The 14273-nt window shown below is 64.6% G+C and overlaps 1 protein-coding gene across 1 annotated transcript; it reads left to right on the forward strand.

Annotated features, from left to right (window-relative positions):
- Window positions 1-8357: 8357 nt before the first annotated feature.
- On the forward strand, window positions 8358-13643 carry LIF (LIF interleukin 6 family cytokine). Its single transcript, XM_007529266.2, has 4 exons — window positions 8358-8505; window positions 9886-9996; window positions 10790-10968; window positions 11242-13643. Exons 2-4 carry the CDS (start codon window positions 9978-9980, stop codon window positions 11650-11652), a joined length of 609 nt encoding a protein of 202 aa, XP_007529328.1. The 5' UTR covers window positions 8358-8505; window positions 9886-9977; the 3' UTR covers window positions 11653-13643.
- The last annotated feature ends 630 nt before the right edge of the window (window positions 13644-14273 follow it).

The raw sequence follows: 14273 nt of genomic DNA on the forward strand, positions 1-14273 counted from the left end.
CCCCCGCTGCAGGGGATTCCTTTCTGTCACCCCGCTGCTGTGCGGTGGCATCCATGAGCTCTGTGCGACCTCGGTGGGCAAGGACTCTGGCAGCAGCCGGCTACCTCAGCACCCTGGTGCCAGTGAGTGGTCAGTCAGTCCCCACAGCCCGCGGCTGCGGGAGGGAGGCCATCACCGCACCTGTGAGGGGCTGAAGCACCCAGAGACGGCAGGGACTCTGGGGGGAGAGGGCATAGCTCCTGCTGGGGGCTCACTTGGGCCTGGCCGGTTTTCATTCTGTTTAGTTTTATCTTTATTCATTAGTTTTTTAAAAAAATATTTATTTATTTTCCTTTTTGTTGCCCTTGTTGGTGTTTTTTATTGTTGTTGTAGTTATTGTTGTTACTGATGTCATTGTTGGATAGGACAGAGAGAAATGGAGAGAGGAGGGGAAGACAGAGAGGAGGAGAGAAAGACAGACACCTGCAGACCTGCTTCACCGCCTGTGAAGCGACTCCCCTGCAGGTGGGGAGCCGGGGGCTCGAACCGGGATCCTTCTGCCGGTCCTTGGGCTTTGGGCCACCTGCGCTTAACCCGCTGCGCCACCGCCCGACCCCCTATTTGTTAGTTTTTATTTATTTATTTATTTTTAATTTTTAATATTTATTTTATTTATTTTTTCCCTTTTGTTGCCCTTGTTGTTTTATTGTTGAAGTTATTATTGTTGTTGTTGTTGGATAGGACAGAGAGAAATGGAGAGAGGAGGGGAAGACAGAGAGGGGGAGAGAAAGACAGACACCTGCAGACCTGCTTCACCGCCTGTGAAGCGACTCCCCTGCAGGTGGGGAGCCGGGGTTCAAACCGGGATCCTTATGCCCATCCTTGAGCTTGGCGCCACCTGTGCTTAACCCGCTGCGCTACAGCCCGACTCCCTATTTGTTAGTTTTTAATTGAAAGGGAGAAAGTGAGATGTCTGCAGCATTTCTCTGCTGATTGTGAAGTTTCTGTCCTGAGCTGAGGGCCAGGGGCTCGAACCCAAGTCCTTGCATGTCACCACGGGTGCTTGACCAGATGCACTACCGCCTGGCCACTTCATTTCGTTGTTTTATTTTAGTGATTATGTATATATCTCCTTTTCAGGAGCCTCAGCCCCTAGTGTACAAGCTGTGAGTTGACGGGGGCTCTGTGGAGCCTTGGTCCCCCCCCCAACGTCTGCATTCTGGAGCACATAAACGGTGGCCCTTTGCCGTCACAGCTGTCCCCGCTCTCTCCTCCCGCCTCCGGCCCGCCCGGCCCAGGATGCCCACGGCTCGGCCTCCCCGCTGGAGGAAGGTTCACAGTCCACGCCGGCCTGGAGTGGGGAGGCTGCCTTGGCCTCGGGGAGGGGCGAAGGTCTCCCCGGGAGGGAGAGGGTGGGACGGGCGCAGCGCAGCGGCAGGTGGGTGCCCGAGGCAGCCAGGCTGCTGGCGGGGGCTGGGGGCTCGGCCTGCACACGGCTCCCGGTTTGAGTCAAAGCCCCACGGCGAGCCGCGGTCATGTGGAGGGCTGCCCAGTCATCGCCTTATGCTGGCCTGGGTCACCCCGGGCTGGGCGCGGCCCTGGCAGCTGTGAGTCAGGGCACGGGGACCCCCCGCCCGCCTCTGCCCGGCACCTGGGCTCCCGGCTCTGGGGGGTGGGGTGGAAGTGGGGGGAGCCTCCAGCCACCCAGTCCCCGAGGGAAGTCGGGGGCGGGGTGAGCAGCCCAGAGAAGACCAGCGGCAGCGGGCAGAGGCCCTGGCCCAGCAGGCAACACGGAGGGTCAGGACGGGCCCGGCCACCACACGGCTGGCTCCACAGTAAGTGTGCCCACGGCCAGGGCGGGGGTCAGCACTCACCACGCCCTCCAGGGTGGGCTCCGGGGGACCTGGAGGCCCAAGGGCTTTCGGCCTGCCTCAGTTTCTCCCACTGAGTCCCAGGCCATACCCCGGCCCTGCCTGGAGACGTGACGGGGCGGGTCAGGTGTGGCGTCATGGGGCACACCAGGGAGGGCAGAGGACTCAGGCCAGGGAGGGAGGGAGGGCTTCCCTGCCTGCGGGCTGCAGGGCCCCACCAGGACGGCCGCTGCCCTGGGGTCTCGGCTCCTGGATCGGGGAGGGCCAGGCCCCCTTCTCCCAGGTGGTGGAGGGCTCAGTGCTGGGGGCCAGGGGACTTGACCCCTAGACGGGGGGCTGGGGGGAACCACACGTGCAGAAGGTCCTGACCCTCCGAGACCGCGAGGGTCCCGGCACCGGCCCTGCCTGCCACAGCTGAGGGGAGGGGCGGGGGTCCTGCAGAAGGCAGTGAGCCCAGGGTGGGCCTCCACCATTCTGGCCTTGACCCACCCACCCACCTCACTCCCTCCGTCAGTCGGTCCGGCCTGAGGGGGACGCACCAGGTCGGGGCTTGAGGACAGAGGAAGGACGCAGCGGGGGCCGGGGACAGTTCATCAGGTACGACTGTGCCCAACTGTGCTGAGGCCCGGGGTTTGAGCCCTGGCACCACATGGGAGCACCATGGTCGGCACCGGGGAGGTCCGGGGACGGTGGTGCTGTGCTGTGGTCTCCCCGGCTCGGTCAGAGCCACTGCGTGAGGGGCCCCTAGTCTGGCCCTGGTGCTTCGCTGGTGGGAGGGCTGTTTCACGAGGTGGGGACCCATCTCATGCCCGTGCCCGGGGGCGGGGGGGCGGCTGGGCAACTCTGCTGAGACGGTTGGCAGCCCTTGCTGCAGGGTGGGCGTGGGTGCCAGGGGCAGGGGAGGCTTCTGAGAGGGCTGCGGGTCAGCTCCCTGCCCCCTAGTCCAGCCCGCGGTAGTCGCAAGCCCACCACGTCCACCTGGCGCCCCCTGGTGGCCACAGTTCACGGCGCTCCCCTCCCCGCTGCCCCAGGAGGGCAGGACGGCGCCGAGACCACGCCCACCCGAGAGCCCCTCCCACCTCCAGTTCCGGCCCCGCCCACCTGAGCACGCCCATCCCGGGGCCCCACCCACCACCGGCCCCGCCCACCCACCCAAGACTGGCCCCGCCCACCACCAAAGCAACGCCTCCACAGGCCCCGCCCACCACGGGGCATAGGCCCCGCCCACTAAGCGGCTCCGCCCACTTCCTCGGTCCGGGCCGGCGGAGGCCTTGCCGGCCAGTGGTGGGCGCTGCAGTCCGCGCGCCGAGCTCCGTGGCCCCCGCGGCTCTGTGCGGCCCCGCCCCGCCCCGTCCCGCCCCGTCCTGCCCCCTCCGGGGGTGGCCCGCCCGCCGCTGTGCCCCTGGAACCGGCTCCGCGCAGAGCAAACCCGCGGCCGCAGACGCCCCTCCTCCACTGCCGCCCCCTCCGCTTGGGGGTGTGGGCTCTGGGCGGGGGGCCCGTCACTCAGCTACAAGCCCCGCCCTCTCGGGGGCGAGGGACCCCGGCCCTGGGGCGCCCACCTGCAGGGAGGGGTGGGGCAGGACATCGGGCAGGGCTGCGTCGCGGCTGAGAGCCGGGGGCTCATCCCGAGGACCCCCCCCCCCCGCTCGGGGAGACCGGGTGCCCCGCAGGCCTCCCTGGGCACAGTCCGCTTTGGGGGACAGGGAGTGACAGGCGGGCTGGCTGGCCCAGGGTCCGAGGGGGCCCTGCCCGGGCTGCGGGGCGGCCCCGCTGCGGCTCACGCACTCGCCCGCATCCTCCTGGCCTCCGGGGGCTGGTGGGGGCGGGGGGCTGTCAGGTCTGCTCTGGCTTCAGCTCTGTCGCTGCCAGAGTCAGGGTGGCCGCGGGCCGGGTGGAGGAAGCCCGCTGGGCGGGCGGGGGCCTCGGACACGACACGCGGGGCCACCGCACACGCACACGCACGCCCCACGCACATGACACGCAGGCACACACGTGCTGCACGCAGACACAGGTGCATGCATGCCCAGGCACACGCACGCACACACATTACATGCCGGCACACACGTGCAGACACAGGTGCATGCATGCCCGGGCACACGTACACACACGCACATGACACTCGGACACGACACACGGGGCCACCGCACATGCATGCCCCACACACATGACACGCAGGCACACACGTGCTGCACGCAGACACAGGTGCATGCATGCCCAGGCACACGCACGCACACACGACACGCAGGCACACGCGTGCTGCAGGAAGACACAGGTGCATGCATGCCCGGGCACGCACACACACACACAAGCACGCAGCAAAGTGGGCACATGGCACACACCGGGCACACGTGCGCAGAACACACAGCACACACGCAGGCTCACGCCTCCCCGTTCATTAAAAAATTTTTTTTGGGAATTATCTTTATTTTTTATTTTTAATATTTATTTTCCCTTTTTGTTGCCCTTGTTGTTTTTTATTGTTGTTCTAGTTATTGTTAATATTGATGTCGTTGTTGTTGGATAGGACAGAGAGAAATGGAGAGAGGAGGGGAAGACAGAGAGGGGGAGAGAAAGACAGACACCTGCAGACCTGCTTCACCGCCTGTGAAGTGACTCCCCTGCAGGTGGGGAGCCGGGGGCTCAACTGGGATCCTTGCACTTTGTGCCATGTGCACTTAACCCGCTGCACTACTACTGACTCCTGAATTATCTTTACTTATTTATTGGATAGAGACAGCCAGAAATCTAGAGGGAAGGGGTGATAGAGAGGGAGAGAGACAGAGAGACACCTGCAGCCCTGCTTCACCACTGCGGGTAGGGAGTGGGGTTTGAACCTGGGTCCTTGTGCATAGTACCATGTACACTCAGCCAGGTGCGCCACTGCCCGGCCCCCTGAAGGCACCATCTCTCTCCCTCTCCCTCTCCCTCTCTCTCCCTCTCTCTTTCTCCCTCCCCCTCCCTCTATCTTTCTCCCTTTCTTTTTAATATTTTTCTCTTTCTTTATTATTATTATTATTTAATTTCTTTATTGTGGAATTAATGTTTTACATTCAACAGAAAATACAATAGTCTTTACATGCATAACATTTCCCAGTTTTCCATATAACAATACAACCCCCACTCGGTCCTCTGTCATCCTTCTTGGACCTGTATTCTCCCCACCCACCCACCTACCCCAGAGTCTTTTACTTTGGTGCAATAGATATTTTTTTCTTTCTTTATTATTGGATAGAGACAGCCAGAAATCAAGAGGGAAATGGGGTGATAGAGAGACAGAGAGACACCTGCAGCACTGCTTCACCACTTGCAAAGCTTTCCCCCTGCAGCTGGAGACTGGGGGCTCGAACCTGGATCCTTGTGCATTGGAACATGTGCGCTCAGCCAGCCGTGCCACCACTTGGCCCCCATTTTTTCTTTTTTCTTTCTTGCTTTTTTTTTTTTTTAATTATTTTTTTGTAATCAGAACAGAGCTCTGGCTTGTGGGGGGCCTGAACCTGACACCTCGGGGCAGCCCTGAGCCAGAACCACCCTGGGAAGTCACACACCGTCACACCTATAGCATGGCCCCAGGGGCCGGACCTGCCCCTCCCACCGCCCAGCACCCAGACACACGTGGGGGTCCTGCAGGCAGGCACCCTGAGGCGCCTCCTGAGGTCTGGCCAGGAAGTGGGAGCCCTGGGGAGGGCCCCGTCCCTGCCCTCACCCTCAGCCTCACCCTCACCCTGGCTGCCCCTCCTGTCCCAGTGTGGGGACCTGGGCATTGGCGCCCAGCCCCTCCCTGGCTGTCCTGGCTGTCGTCGCCGATACCCAGCTCTTTGACTGTGACCCAAGTGTGATTTCATGCACATGAGGGCGTGCTGACATGGAGGGTCAAGGACTTTCTTTGCCAAGTTCCGACTGACCCTCTGAAGGGACCCCAGTCCTGTGGGGAGCCGCTCCGGGCCGGCGTGGTGTCCGGGGGGTGGCACAGCAGAAGAGCACAGGCCTGGCACAGAAGTCTGCATCTGGCCAGAAAAGAAGTGATAGAGAGGGAGGAGTAAAGAAAGAAGGTGGTGGTGGGGGGCTAAGCGCAGGTGGCGCAAAGCACAGGGACCGGCGTGAGGATCCCGGTTCGAGCCCCCGGCTCCCCACCTGCAGGGGAGTCGCTTCACAGGCGGTGAAACAGGTCTGCAGGTGTCTGTCTTTCTCTCCCCCTCTGTCTTCCCCTCCTCTCTCCATTTCTCTTTGTCCTAGCCAACAACGACGACATAAATAACAACAACAATAACTACAACCATAAAACAACAAGGGCACCAAAAGGGAATAAATAAATATTTTAAAAAAAAAGAAAAAAAGAAATTTAAAAAAAGAAAGAAAGGGGGGGGAGAAGAAAGGATGTACCAGGGTGGGCGCCTGGAGGAGGTGGTGGTGTTCTCTGAGGCGCCGTTGCTTGAGGGCGCCTGGAGGAGGTGGTGGTGTTCTCTGAGGCGCCATTGCTTGAGGGCGCCCAGGAAGGCACCCACGGGGAGAGCTCTGCCTGTCGGACAGGCTGTCACGGGAGTTCAGGGGGGGGGGTGCGACTGAAAGTCAGGGTGACCTGGTGGCACTTGGCTGGAGGTGCCCATCCTGGCCAGGGAACAGCCTGTCTCCAGGCCCCGACCTGCGGCCTTGTGCACACAGGGACCACATTCATAGAGAGAGACAGAGACAGGGAGAGACAGAGAGAAGAGACACAACAGCAGAGCCCCCCAGCCCCACCCCCGTACTGGGACACCTCCCTGGGGACCATGTCACTGGCTTTTGCTCTGTACTGAGCAGACAGACCCTGGAGGGCTTCTTGGCTGAGGAGGAGGCCCTGTGGCCTGGGCTGGGTTCAAGACCCCAGAGTCACACCAAGCTCTGGGCTGAGGGGGCTGGTGGCTTTTCTCTTAGGGGGTCTCTTGGCAGGGGGCACCCCCATCCCAGATGGAAAACTGAGGCTCACAGCTTCATGGAGTCCCAGTGGGGTGGGGCCAAGCCACGGGCTGCAGGCAGTGGGGTCTTGCGCTGCTGTGGGGTGGAGACGGGGACCCTCGCTTCTCAGTCGCCGGGGAGGGGTTGCTTCTGCCCCGCCGGAGAGGCCAGACCAGGGCTGGCCGGGGTCCAGAGAGCGAGGTCTGGGGAACGGGCAGCGGGGTGTGGGGAGCGGGAGGGGCGGGCTGTGTTTCTGGGTCACGGCTGGAGGGGAATTCCCCGTCCTCAGCTGCTTACCTGGTGAGTAAGCTCCACGCTGCCCACACAGGAGGCCTGACCGCGGGGACCTCGCCGGCTGCCACCCGTTCGTCGGGCCACGCTGCCCTGTGCCCGGTGCCTGGGGCCAGGAAGAGGCTGGCAGGCAGGGGCCCCCGCAGCCCCCCTGTCCCCCCCCCCCCCCCCGTGGGGCTCGGTGGGGGGTGTCTGGTGATTCAAGCCCCTCTGAGGAGAGCCCAGTCTCCTTCCTTTCAGATGGGCCTGGGAGTGAATCAGCTGCTGGGGGCGGCCGGAGGGTCAGCCACTGTGCTCACTTGGTCGGGGGGTGGGGGCTGCCCCCCCTAACGCCCCCCGTCTGGCCTTCCCTGGGCCCGCAGGATGGGCGGCCCTGCCTCCACCCCCCTCACGAGGAGGTGTCCTCCTGCGCAGCTGCCCCTGTCCTGGCGGTACCAGCGTCCTTCTCTGTAGAATGGGGACATGTCCCTTTTGGGGGGTGCTGAGGCCAGAGCCCCCACCACACGCTCGTTGCCCAGGTGCCATCAGTTTTAAAAGATGCAGCTGCTTGTTTCAGCTTCTGGGTGGAACCGCGCACACGTGTGTGACTTCACTTCTCTGGGGCACGTTTTCTGTTCAGAGAGAGACCCACCAGAGCTTCCTCCAGCGCCATGGCACCGGGCTTATGGTGCCAGGGCCCCAGCCCGGGTCCAGCATGTGGCAGTGCCGGCTCCCTACCCAGTGAGGTGTCTCTCCAGCCCTCTCTGCTCGTTTCAGTCAGACAGTTGGAGCAGCTCTTCTGTCCACGGGGGCCTGGAGACTCTGGGGGCAGTTGCAGGGCACATGGCAGCGCCAGCCCAGGGCTGCTGAGACACTGCTTCACAAGCCCATCCAGGCCCCTGGGGGCTGCAGGGTCTGACCAGACCCCCTGGGGCAGAGACGGCAGGGCTGGGGAGGCTCCCTCATCCCAGAGAGGGGTGCTGCGGCCTCCTGTGCCCCCTCCTCCTCCCTGCCTCAGTTTTCCCACCTGTGACACTTGAAGTGTCAGTGGGGCAGTAGATGCTGGGCCAGCCAGAGTGAGGAGGAGAGAACAGTGAGGCGTGGGGGCACCTCACATGCCCCTTCTGTCCCCCCAGGCTGCCTGTTCCCAGCAGGAGCAGATGAGGTCAGCGCGGCTGGGCTGCCCTCCAGGGTGGGGCCGGGGTCACAGCCCCGGGAGCAGGCCGCCAGAAAGGGAGGAGGCCCCGAGCAGCGGGAGGGAGCGCAGGCCGGCGCAGGCCAGCCCAGCTGCCAGTGCCCAGGCCGCGTCCGGAGGGCCAGGCCTGTGCTGCCCGCACCCGGCAGGTGGAGCCGGACATGGACAGGCCGGGGAGGCCGGGGTGCAGAGGGGCGTGGAGCATGGGGGGACGCAGCCGAGGCCAGGTACCCTGGGGGAAGCTCAGGCTGCAGGGTCAGTGTCTCCCTTTCCTGCTTCCTGGGGGCGGGGCTGAGGGTTCTGGCCCATGTGGGGTCCGGAGCCCAGGCGGGGCTGGGCCGGGGAAGCCCCTGGCACAGGGCAGTGGCCCCCAAGAGAAGCGGGGCCCCTGGTCAAGTGGGTTTGGGTTTCAAGGAGGAAGTCTGGGTGGAGTTGGGCCCCAGGGCCAGGAGGGTCCCCCAGACCCAGCTCAGGGTGGGGTGCTGGAGGGGGGAGTGGCTGGGGGAAGGCCTGGGAGGAGAAGAGACGGGGGGGGGGGGGGGGCGTCCATGGGATCAAACTGGAGGTGTAGGAGACAGGTGCCCGTCTGTCCTAGCCCCCCAAGTAGGGGCTAGAGGGGGTAGAGCAGCTAGTCTGGGTAGGGTGCCCACGCTCGTCCCAAGCCCTGATTGCGCGGAGTGACACAGGAGGATGGGGCGGAAGGGGGTGGGGGCAGGACAGACGGACACTCCTCTTCCCTGTTTCCTCTGGGGAGAGGAAGGGCTGCCATGGGCTTCCCGAGGGAGGAGACAGCAAGGACAGGTGACAGTAGGGCCACATGTGGTGGGTGTGGCCTCTGGCCTGCATCCCCCCATCCAGTCTCCTCTGGGAGGAGCCCCCCATCTGCCAGTCTGCCAGGCTCCTGACTGCTAGTCTTGAAGGCCACCACCCCTCTTTGACCTCAGGGCCTCCAGGGCAGTCTGGGGCGGGCGTCCTCAGCACCCAAGGGCCACACCTGGGGCCCAGCAGCCTCCACTGCAGAAGCCCCACTCAGAGCAGAAATGTGGGGCTCAGACACACATCTTCCCAGAAGGGCCTCGGGCCGTCCCCAGGACACACGCCCGCCGCAGCCTCTCAGATGCCCCGGACCCGGGCGGCCCTGTCCCCCTGCAGTGGGCAGACAGCCCCAAGGTGGCTTCCAGAGCCCGGTTCAGTTCCGCTTCCACACCGGCTAAAGTCCACAGCGGCTCCGGCCCCTCTTCCTGGAGTGCCTCCTTGCTCAGGCCACCTGCCTGTCCCACTCCCCTCGGACCCCCGCCTCTGCCCACCTGCCCGATTCAGGCCACCTCCCCAGGCCCAGGTGAGTCAGGCCGTCTGGGCACCCACGGCCAGGGACCCCGGTGAGTCACCTGGGGGACCCCCTCCGGCCCCATCCTCAGACACTGCCAGGCACGCAGGAAACCACAGGGAGCTTTGAGAGGACCGTTCATTATAATTTTATCAATCAGATTCTTAGAAGAGGGAGAGCAGCTGCCCCCCTCCCGGCCGGCCCCCCCCCACACTCTCACTTTCTTCTCATTCATAATTTCCTATGATGCACCTCAAACAACTTCCTGGACGGGGATCCTGCTAAATATAGTCTCTCTTACAACACAGGCTCCGGTATATAAATCAGGCAAAGTCCCGCTGGAGCATGAGCCTCTGAAACCCGCCGGCCTCTGAGGAGCCCCGTGCCCCGCGAGCCCAGAATGAAGGTCCCGGCGGCAGGTAACGCTGCGGGCAGGCGGCACCGCGGACACGCGGGCAGAGCGCAGGGTGAGCGGGCAGGGCGCTCCCGCCCGCCTCCCGCCCGCCTCCCGCTCCACTCTCTGGGCCGGCGGCCCGCGGTCCCTCCTCCCCTCTCGCTTTCTCTTCCTCCTGTGCTCGCTCCCTTGCTTGGCGGCTCCGGCAGGTGCTCCGGCCGCCCTGTGTGAGGTGAGCAGGGCCTGGGGGTGCAGCCGGAGTCCCGCGGACGCCCGGGGTGAGGGCTTGCCCCTGCCTCAGCCCCGGCCCCGGCCCCTCTGCCCGGGAGAGAGCTGTGTGGGGAGGGACAGGCCCCGACAGGCCTGCTCCCTGGGCGTCTGCTCACCTTTCACTTCCCCCTCCCCGCCCACCTGGCCGCCTGGCCGCTGCGACCTTTTCCCTTTCCCGCTTGCTCGCTCGCTCGCTCGCTGTGGGCCGGCCGCACCGTTTCCTGGCCCTTCTGAGCCTGGGGGCCACAGGCTCACACCCAGCCCATGGAGGGGGTGCCGGGGGGACCATAGCTCTGAGCTGTGATGGACGGGGCGCTGTGGGTCACACTCCCGAGGGCCAAGGGGCAGGGCCTCTGCGGTGGTCCCGTCCGGGAGTGGGGTGAGGGGACTGCAGCGCCAAGTGAGGGTTTTGAGCCTGGAGCACCGTGGGCTGAGGTTGGGGTGTCTTCCCTGAGACCCTCATGCAGAGTGGGAGCTGGGAGGGGCCAGGGGGCCGTGGGGGCCGTGGGGCCCCAGCCTGCTCAGTGATCCTTGCCACCTGCCCCCAGGAGTCCTGCCCCTGCTGCTGATTCTGCACTGGAGGCCCGGGGCGGGCAGCCCCCTGCCCATCACGCCCCTCAATGCCACCTGCGTCACCCGCCACCCCTGTCCCAATGGTGTCATGAACCAGGTCCGGCACCAGCTGGCCCAGCTCAACAGCAGTGCGGACGCCCTCTTCACACTCTATGTGAGTAGCCGGAGGGGCCGGCCGGACGAGAGTGTCCCCACGTGGGGCGGAGGTGAGGGGGGTGGAGAGTGAGAGGCCACGGGGGGTGGGGGGGCTGTGGGTGTCAGGGGTGCCCACCCACAGGCGGAAGCGGTGAGAGTGTGCAGTGCCCTGCCGGAGGTGAGAACCTCTCTGAGGAAGCCACGGCTCTGCACCAAGACGGGGCTCCCTAGGGTGCCTTCTGCGGGCAGGGCGGCGGCGTCCCCGGTCACCGGACCGCCCCTCTGTCCGCAGTACACGGCGCAGGGCGAGCCCTTCCCCAACAACCTGGACAAGCTGTGCGGCCCCAACGTGACCGACTTCCCGGCCTTCCACGCCAACGGCACGGAGCGCGAGCGGCTGGTGGAGCTCTACCGCGTGGCGGCCTACCTGGGCGCGGCCCTGGGCAACATCACCCGGGACCAGACGCTGCTCAACCCGCAGGCCTCGGGGCTGCACGCCAAGCTCAACGCCACGGCGGGCGCGCTGCGGGGGCTGCTCAGTAACGTGCGCTGCCGGCTGTGCAGCCGCTACCACGTGGGCCACGTGGACGTGACCTACGGCCCCGACACGGCCAGCAGGGACGTCTTCCAGAAGAAGAAGATGGGCTGCCAGCTGCTGGGCAGGTACCGGCAGGTCATCGCCGTGCTGGCCCGGGCCTTCTAGCCGGCGCCGGACACACTTGGGGGGGGCCGCCGGCCGGCCCCTCGGACCCTGACCTCCCGCCCCCGGGTGGGGTGGACGCAACTGGGCGGAGCCCACCGTGCAGCCTGAGGGGTCGGGCAGGCTGGGGGCTTCTTGCCCCAGTGAGTATGCACAGAGCAAGTCAGCAGAGGGGACTCAGAAGGTGTGCAACAGACAGACAGACAGATGGCTTAGGCCAAGGAGCTCTCCGGCCGAAGGTTCCTAGAGAGACCTCAGGCGGAGGGAGATGCCTGAAGGAGGCCCCTGAAGCCAGAGTGGCTTCTTCTTCCCGAGGGCCCCTGTGGCCCAGCGTGGCCGGGGTGGTGGTGGGTCAGAGAGACGGGCCTGGAACGGGGTGGGGGGTGGGGGGACGGAGATGTGGGAGTGGTGGCCAGCTAGGGGGCCCATAGAGGGCCCATGAGACTGCTCACACAAAGGTACTTGAAGGGACAGAAAGTCTGCTTGAGGGATGGGGGGGGCAGAACTGGAGGTCAGGAGCCTCCATGACCCAGCACCTCTATTTATTATTATTTATATTAACTTATTGGTGCTTCCTGGCAGACTTCTGCCCCGCCCCAGAGAGAGAGCTGCTGTATCCTTTCTGGCAGGAGCCAGAGGATCAGGGAGTCAAGCTGTTACACATGGGCCCAGAGCAGAGGAAAGGCAGGTGGGGTGGCCCATGGGGTGCCGGGTCCTGGCTGGTTTGAGCAGTGGCCACCAGCTGCCCATTCCCGGGAGGTCCCCAAGTTGGGGACTCCGGGACTGCTCTCTGGTGCCCTCTGGAGCGAGGGCTTAAAGGGCTCCATCCCAGGTCCACGTGAGGCCCTTCCTGGTGCCCACGCGGCCTGCGGCTGCCTGGTCCAGGCCATGTCCTCTGCCTGGCGTCTGGCAGGCCCTGGCGCAGCGGAGAGCCTCCTCCGGTGGCCCCAACACCTCGGAGGGCTGCAGGGCCTGGCTGGACCTCGGCGGGCGGGCAGAGGACGGGGAGGCCCTGGGCTGGGGACCAGGAAGCCGCGGTCCCTCCTGCCTCCTCCCGCGCCCCCACCCATGTCTGGGCTCCCAGGCCAGGAACCCGATCTTTCCCTTTGAGCTGAGGCCAGAGCTGAGAAACGCCCTGGCCTGGGAGCAGAGGGGCCGGGACAGCTCCAGCAGCCTCTCTCCACCCCGCCTGCCTGCCTGCCTGCCTGCCTGCCTGCCGGGGACCACACGCACTTGCTCCTGAGTGAGCACTTTAGCAAGCCTCCCACCCCGTTCCCCTCCAGGCTGGGGGCTGGGCAGGGCCAGGGCCACTGTCTACCCCTTTGCAAGACTGGCGTGGCCCCGTGGGCACGCTCACTGGAGCCCCAGCCGATGTCCTAGGGCAGCCCACCACCCTGGGGACACTGACTTCCCATGTGGCCCAGGAGTGTCCCCCTCCCCAACACCCGGCAACAGGGCCACCCTCTCACGTAGTCTTTCTGGAAGCAGGCGGGCGGGCTGGCACCTGCTTTGCATGGCCTCTCTACCCCTGGAGCCTCTTTGGGCAGGAGGCAACCTTTGCCACCTGCGTGGAGGTCACGGCCCCAGAAGCGGAGGGTTTGCAGAGGAGGGGGCCGTCATCTTGCCGTTTGTCGAGAGGGGAGACTTTCTGGACTGAACCCCCAGACCCTGCTGTGTCTCTTCTCCTTGTCCTCCCCAGCTCTGCCCTGCGTGGGAGGCCGGGACCTGGCCAGGGGAGACATCCCCTTCTCCTGCCCCCTCCCTCACCAGCCAGTGCCTTCTCTGTCCCTCCTCCTCGTCCTGGGGGGCCGGGCCTGGGGACAGACTCTCCTCCATGAATGTACCTGTGGGAATGTTTCATACTGACAGATTATTTTATTTATTCAATGTCATATTTAAGATATTTATTTTTTATACTGAAGGAATACTTTTTTTTTTTTTAAAAGAAAAAGAAATGATTAAAGAATCTGCTTTTGGCAAAGCTCTCAGAGTGTCCTGATGTGGAGACGGGTGGGGCGAGGCTGTCTGTCCTGGGGGCTCTGCAGGGCGGCCAGCTCAGGGCTGCCACTATTTGGGGTGCTGGTGGAGGCAGGGGGGGGGTGAGGGCCAGATCACGGGGCAGCACCAGGAAAGGGTTCCCTGAGCAGGGAGCATCTCCTCTCAGTCGTCCCTGGAGCGGGGAGAGGGAGGCACCAGGCTGAGCCTCTGGGGAAACAGGGTGGGACGGGGGCTGGGTGATGCTGGGAGCTTGCGGTGCTGAGGCTCCTTGCACAGAACAAGACTGAGCTGCAGCCCTCACTGCCGCTCTGGTCCTGGCTGGTCGCCTGCCCCCCGTCCTCAGGGACACTCGGTGGGGAGCCCGCTGGGTTGGGTATTGGGGACATGCCACCTTCCTGGGCCCCCACGGTGGGTGGTCCTGAGTCAGGGCCTGGGCTGGGCCCTGCACTGAGCCGGGTGCTGTGGGGGAGGTGGGGGAGGCCTCCTCGGGCCAGCCACACGGGCACCAGGAGCTGTAGGCAGTGCCCCCCAGCCCCGCCGACCGTGCCCTGGTGCTTGTTCTTAAGACACATCTCACGCGTGTGAGCTCTGCCAGCGGGGGTGGGAGTATGAGGCTGAGCACCTGT

This window comes from Erinaceus europaeus, chromosome 6, assembly GCF_950295315.1.
Source record: "Erinaceus europaeus chromosome 6, mEriEur2.1, whole genome shotgun sequence".
NCBI lineage: Eukaryota > Metazoa > Chordata > Mammalia > Eulipotyphla > Erinaceidae > Erinaceus > Erinaceus europaeus.

Bases quoted from the DNA above. Each gene is read 5' to 3' on its own strand.
- LIF (XM_007529266.2), top strand. The intron at 10,969-11,241 runs GTGAGTAGCCGG...CTCTGTCCGCAG, and splicing joins ACGCCCTCTTCACACTCTAT to TACACGGCGCAGGGCGAGCC.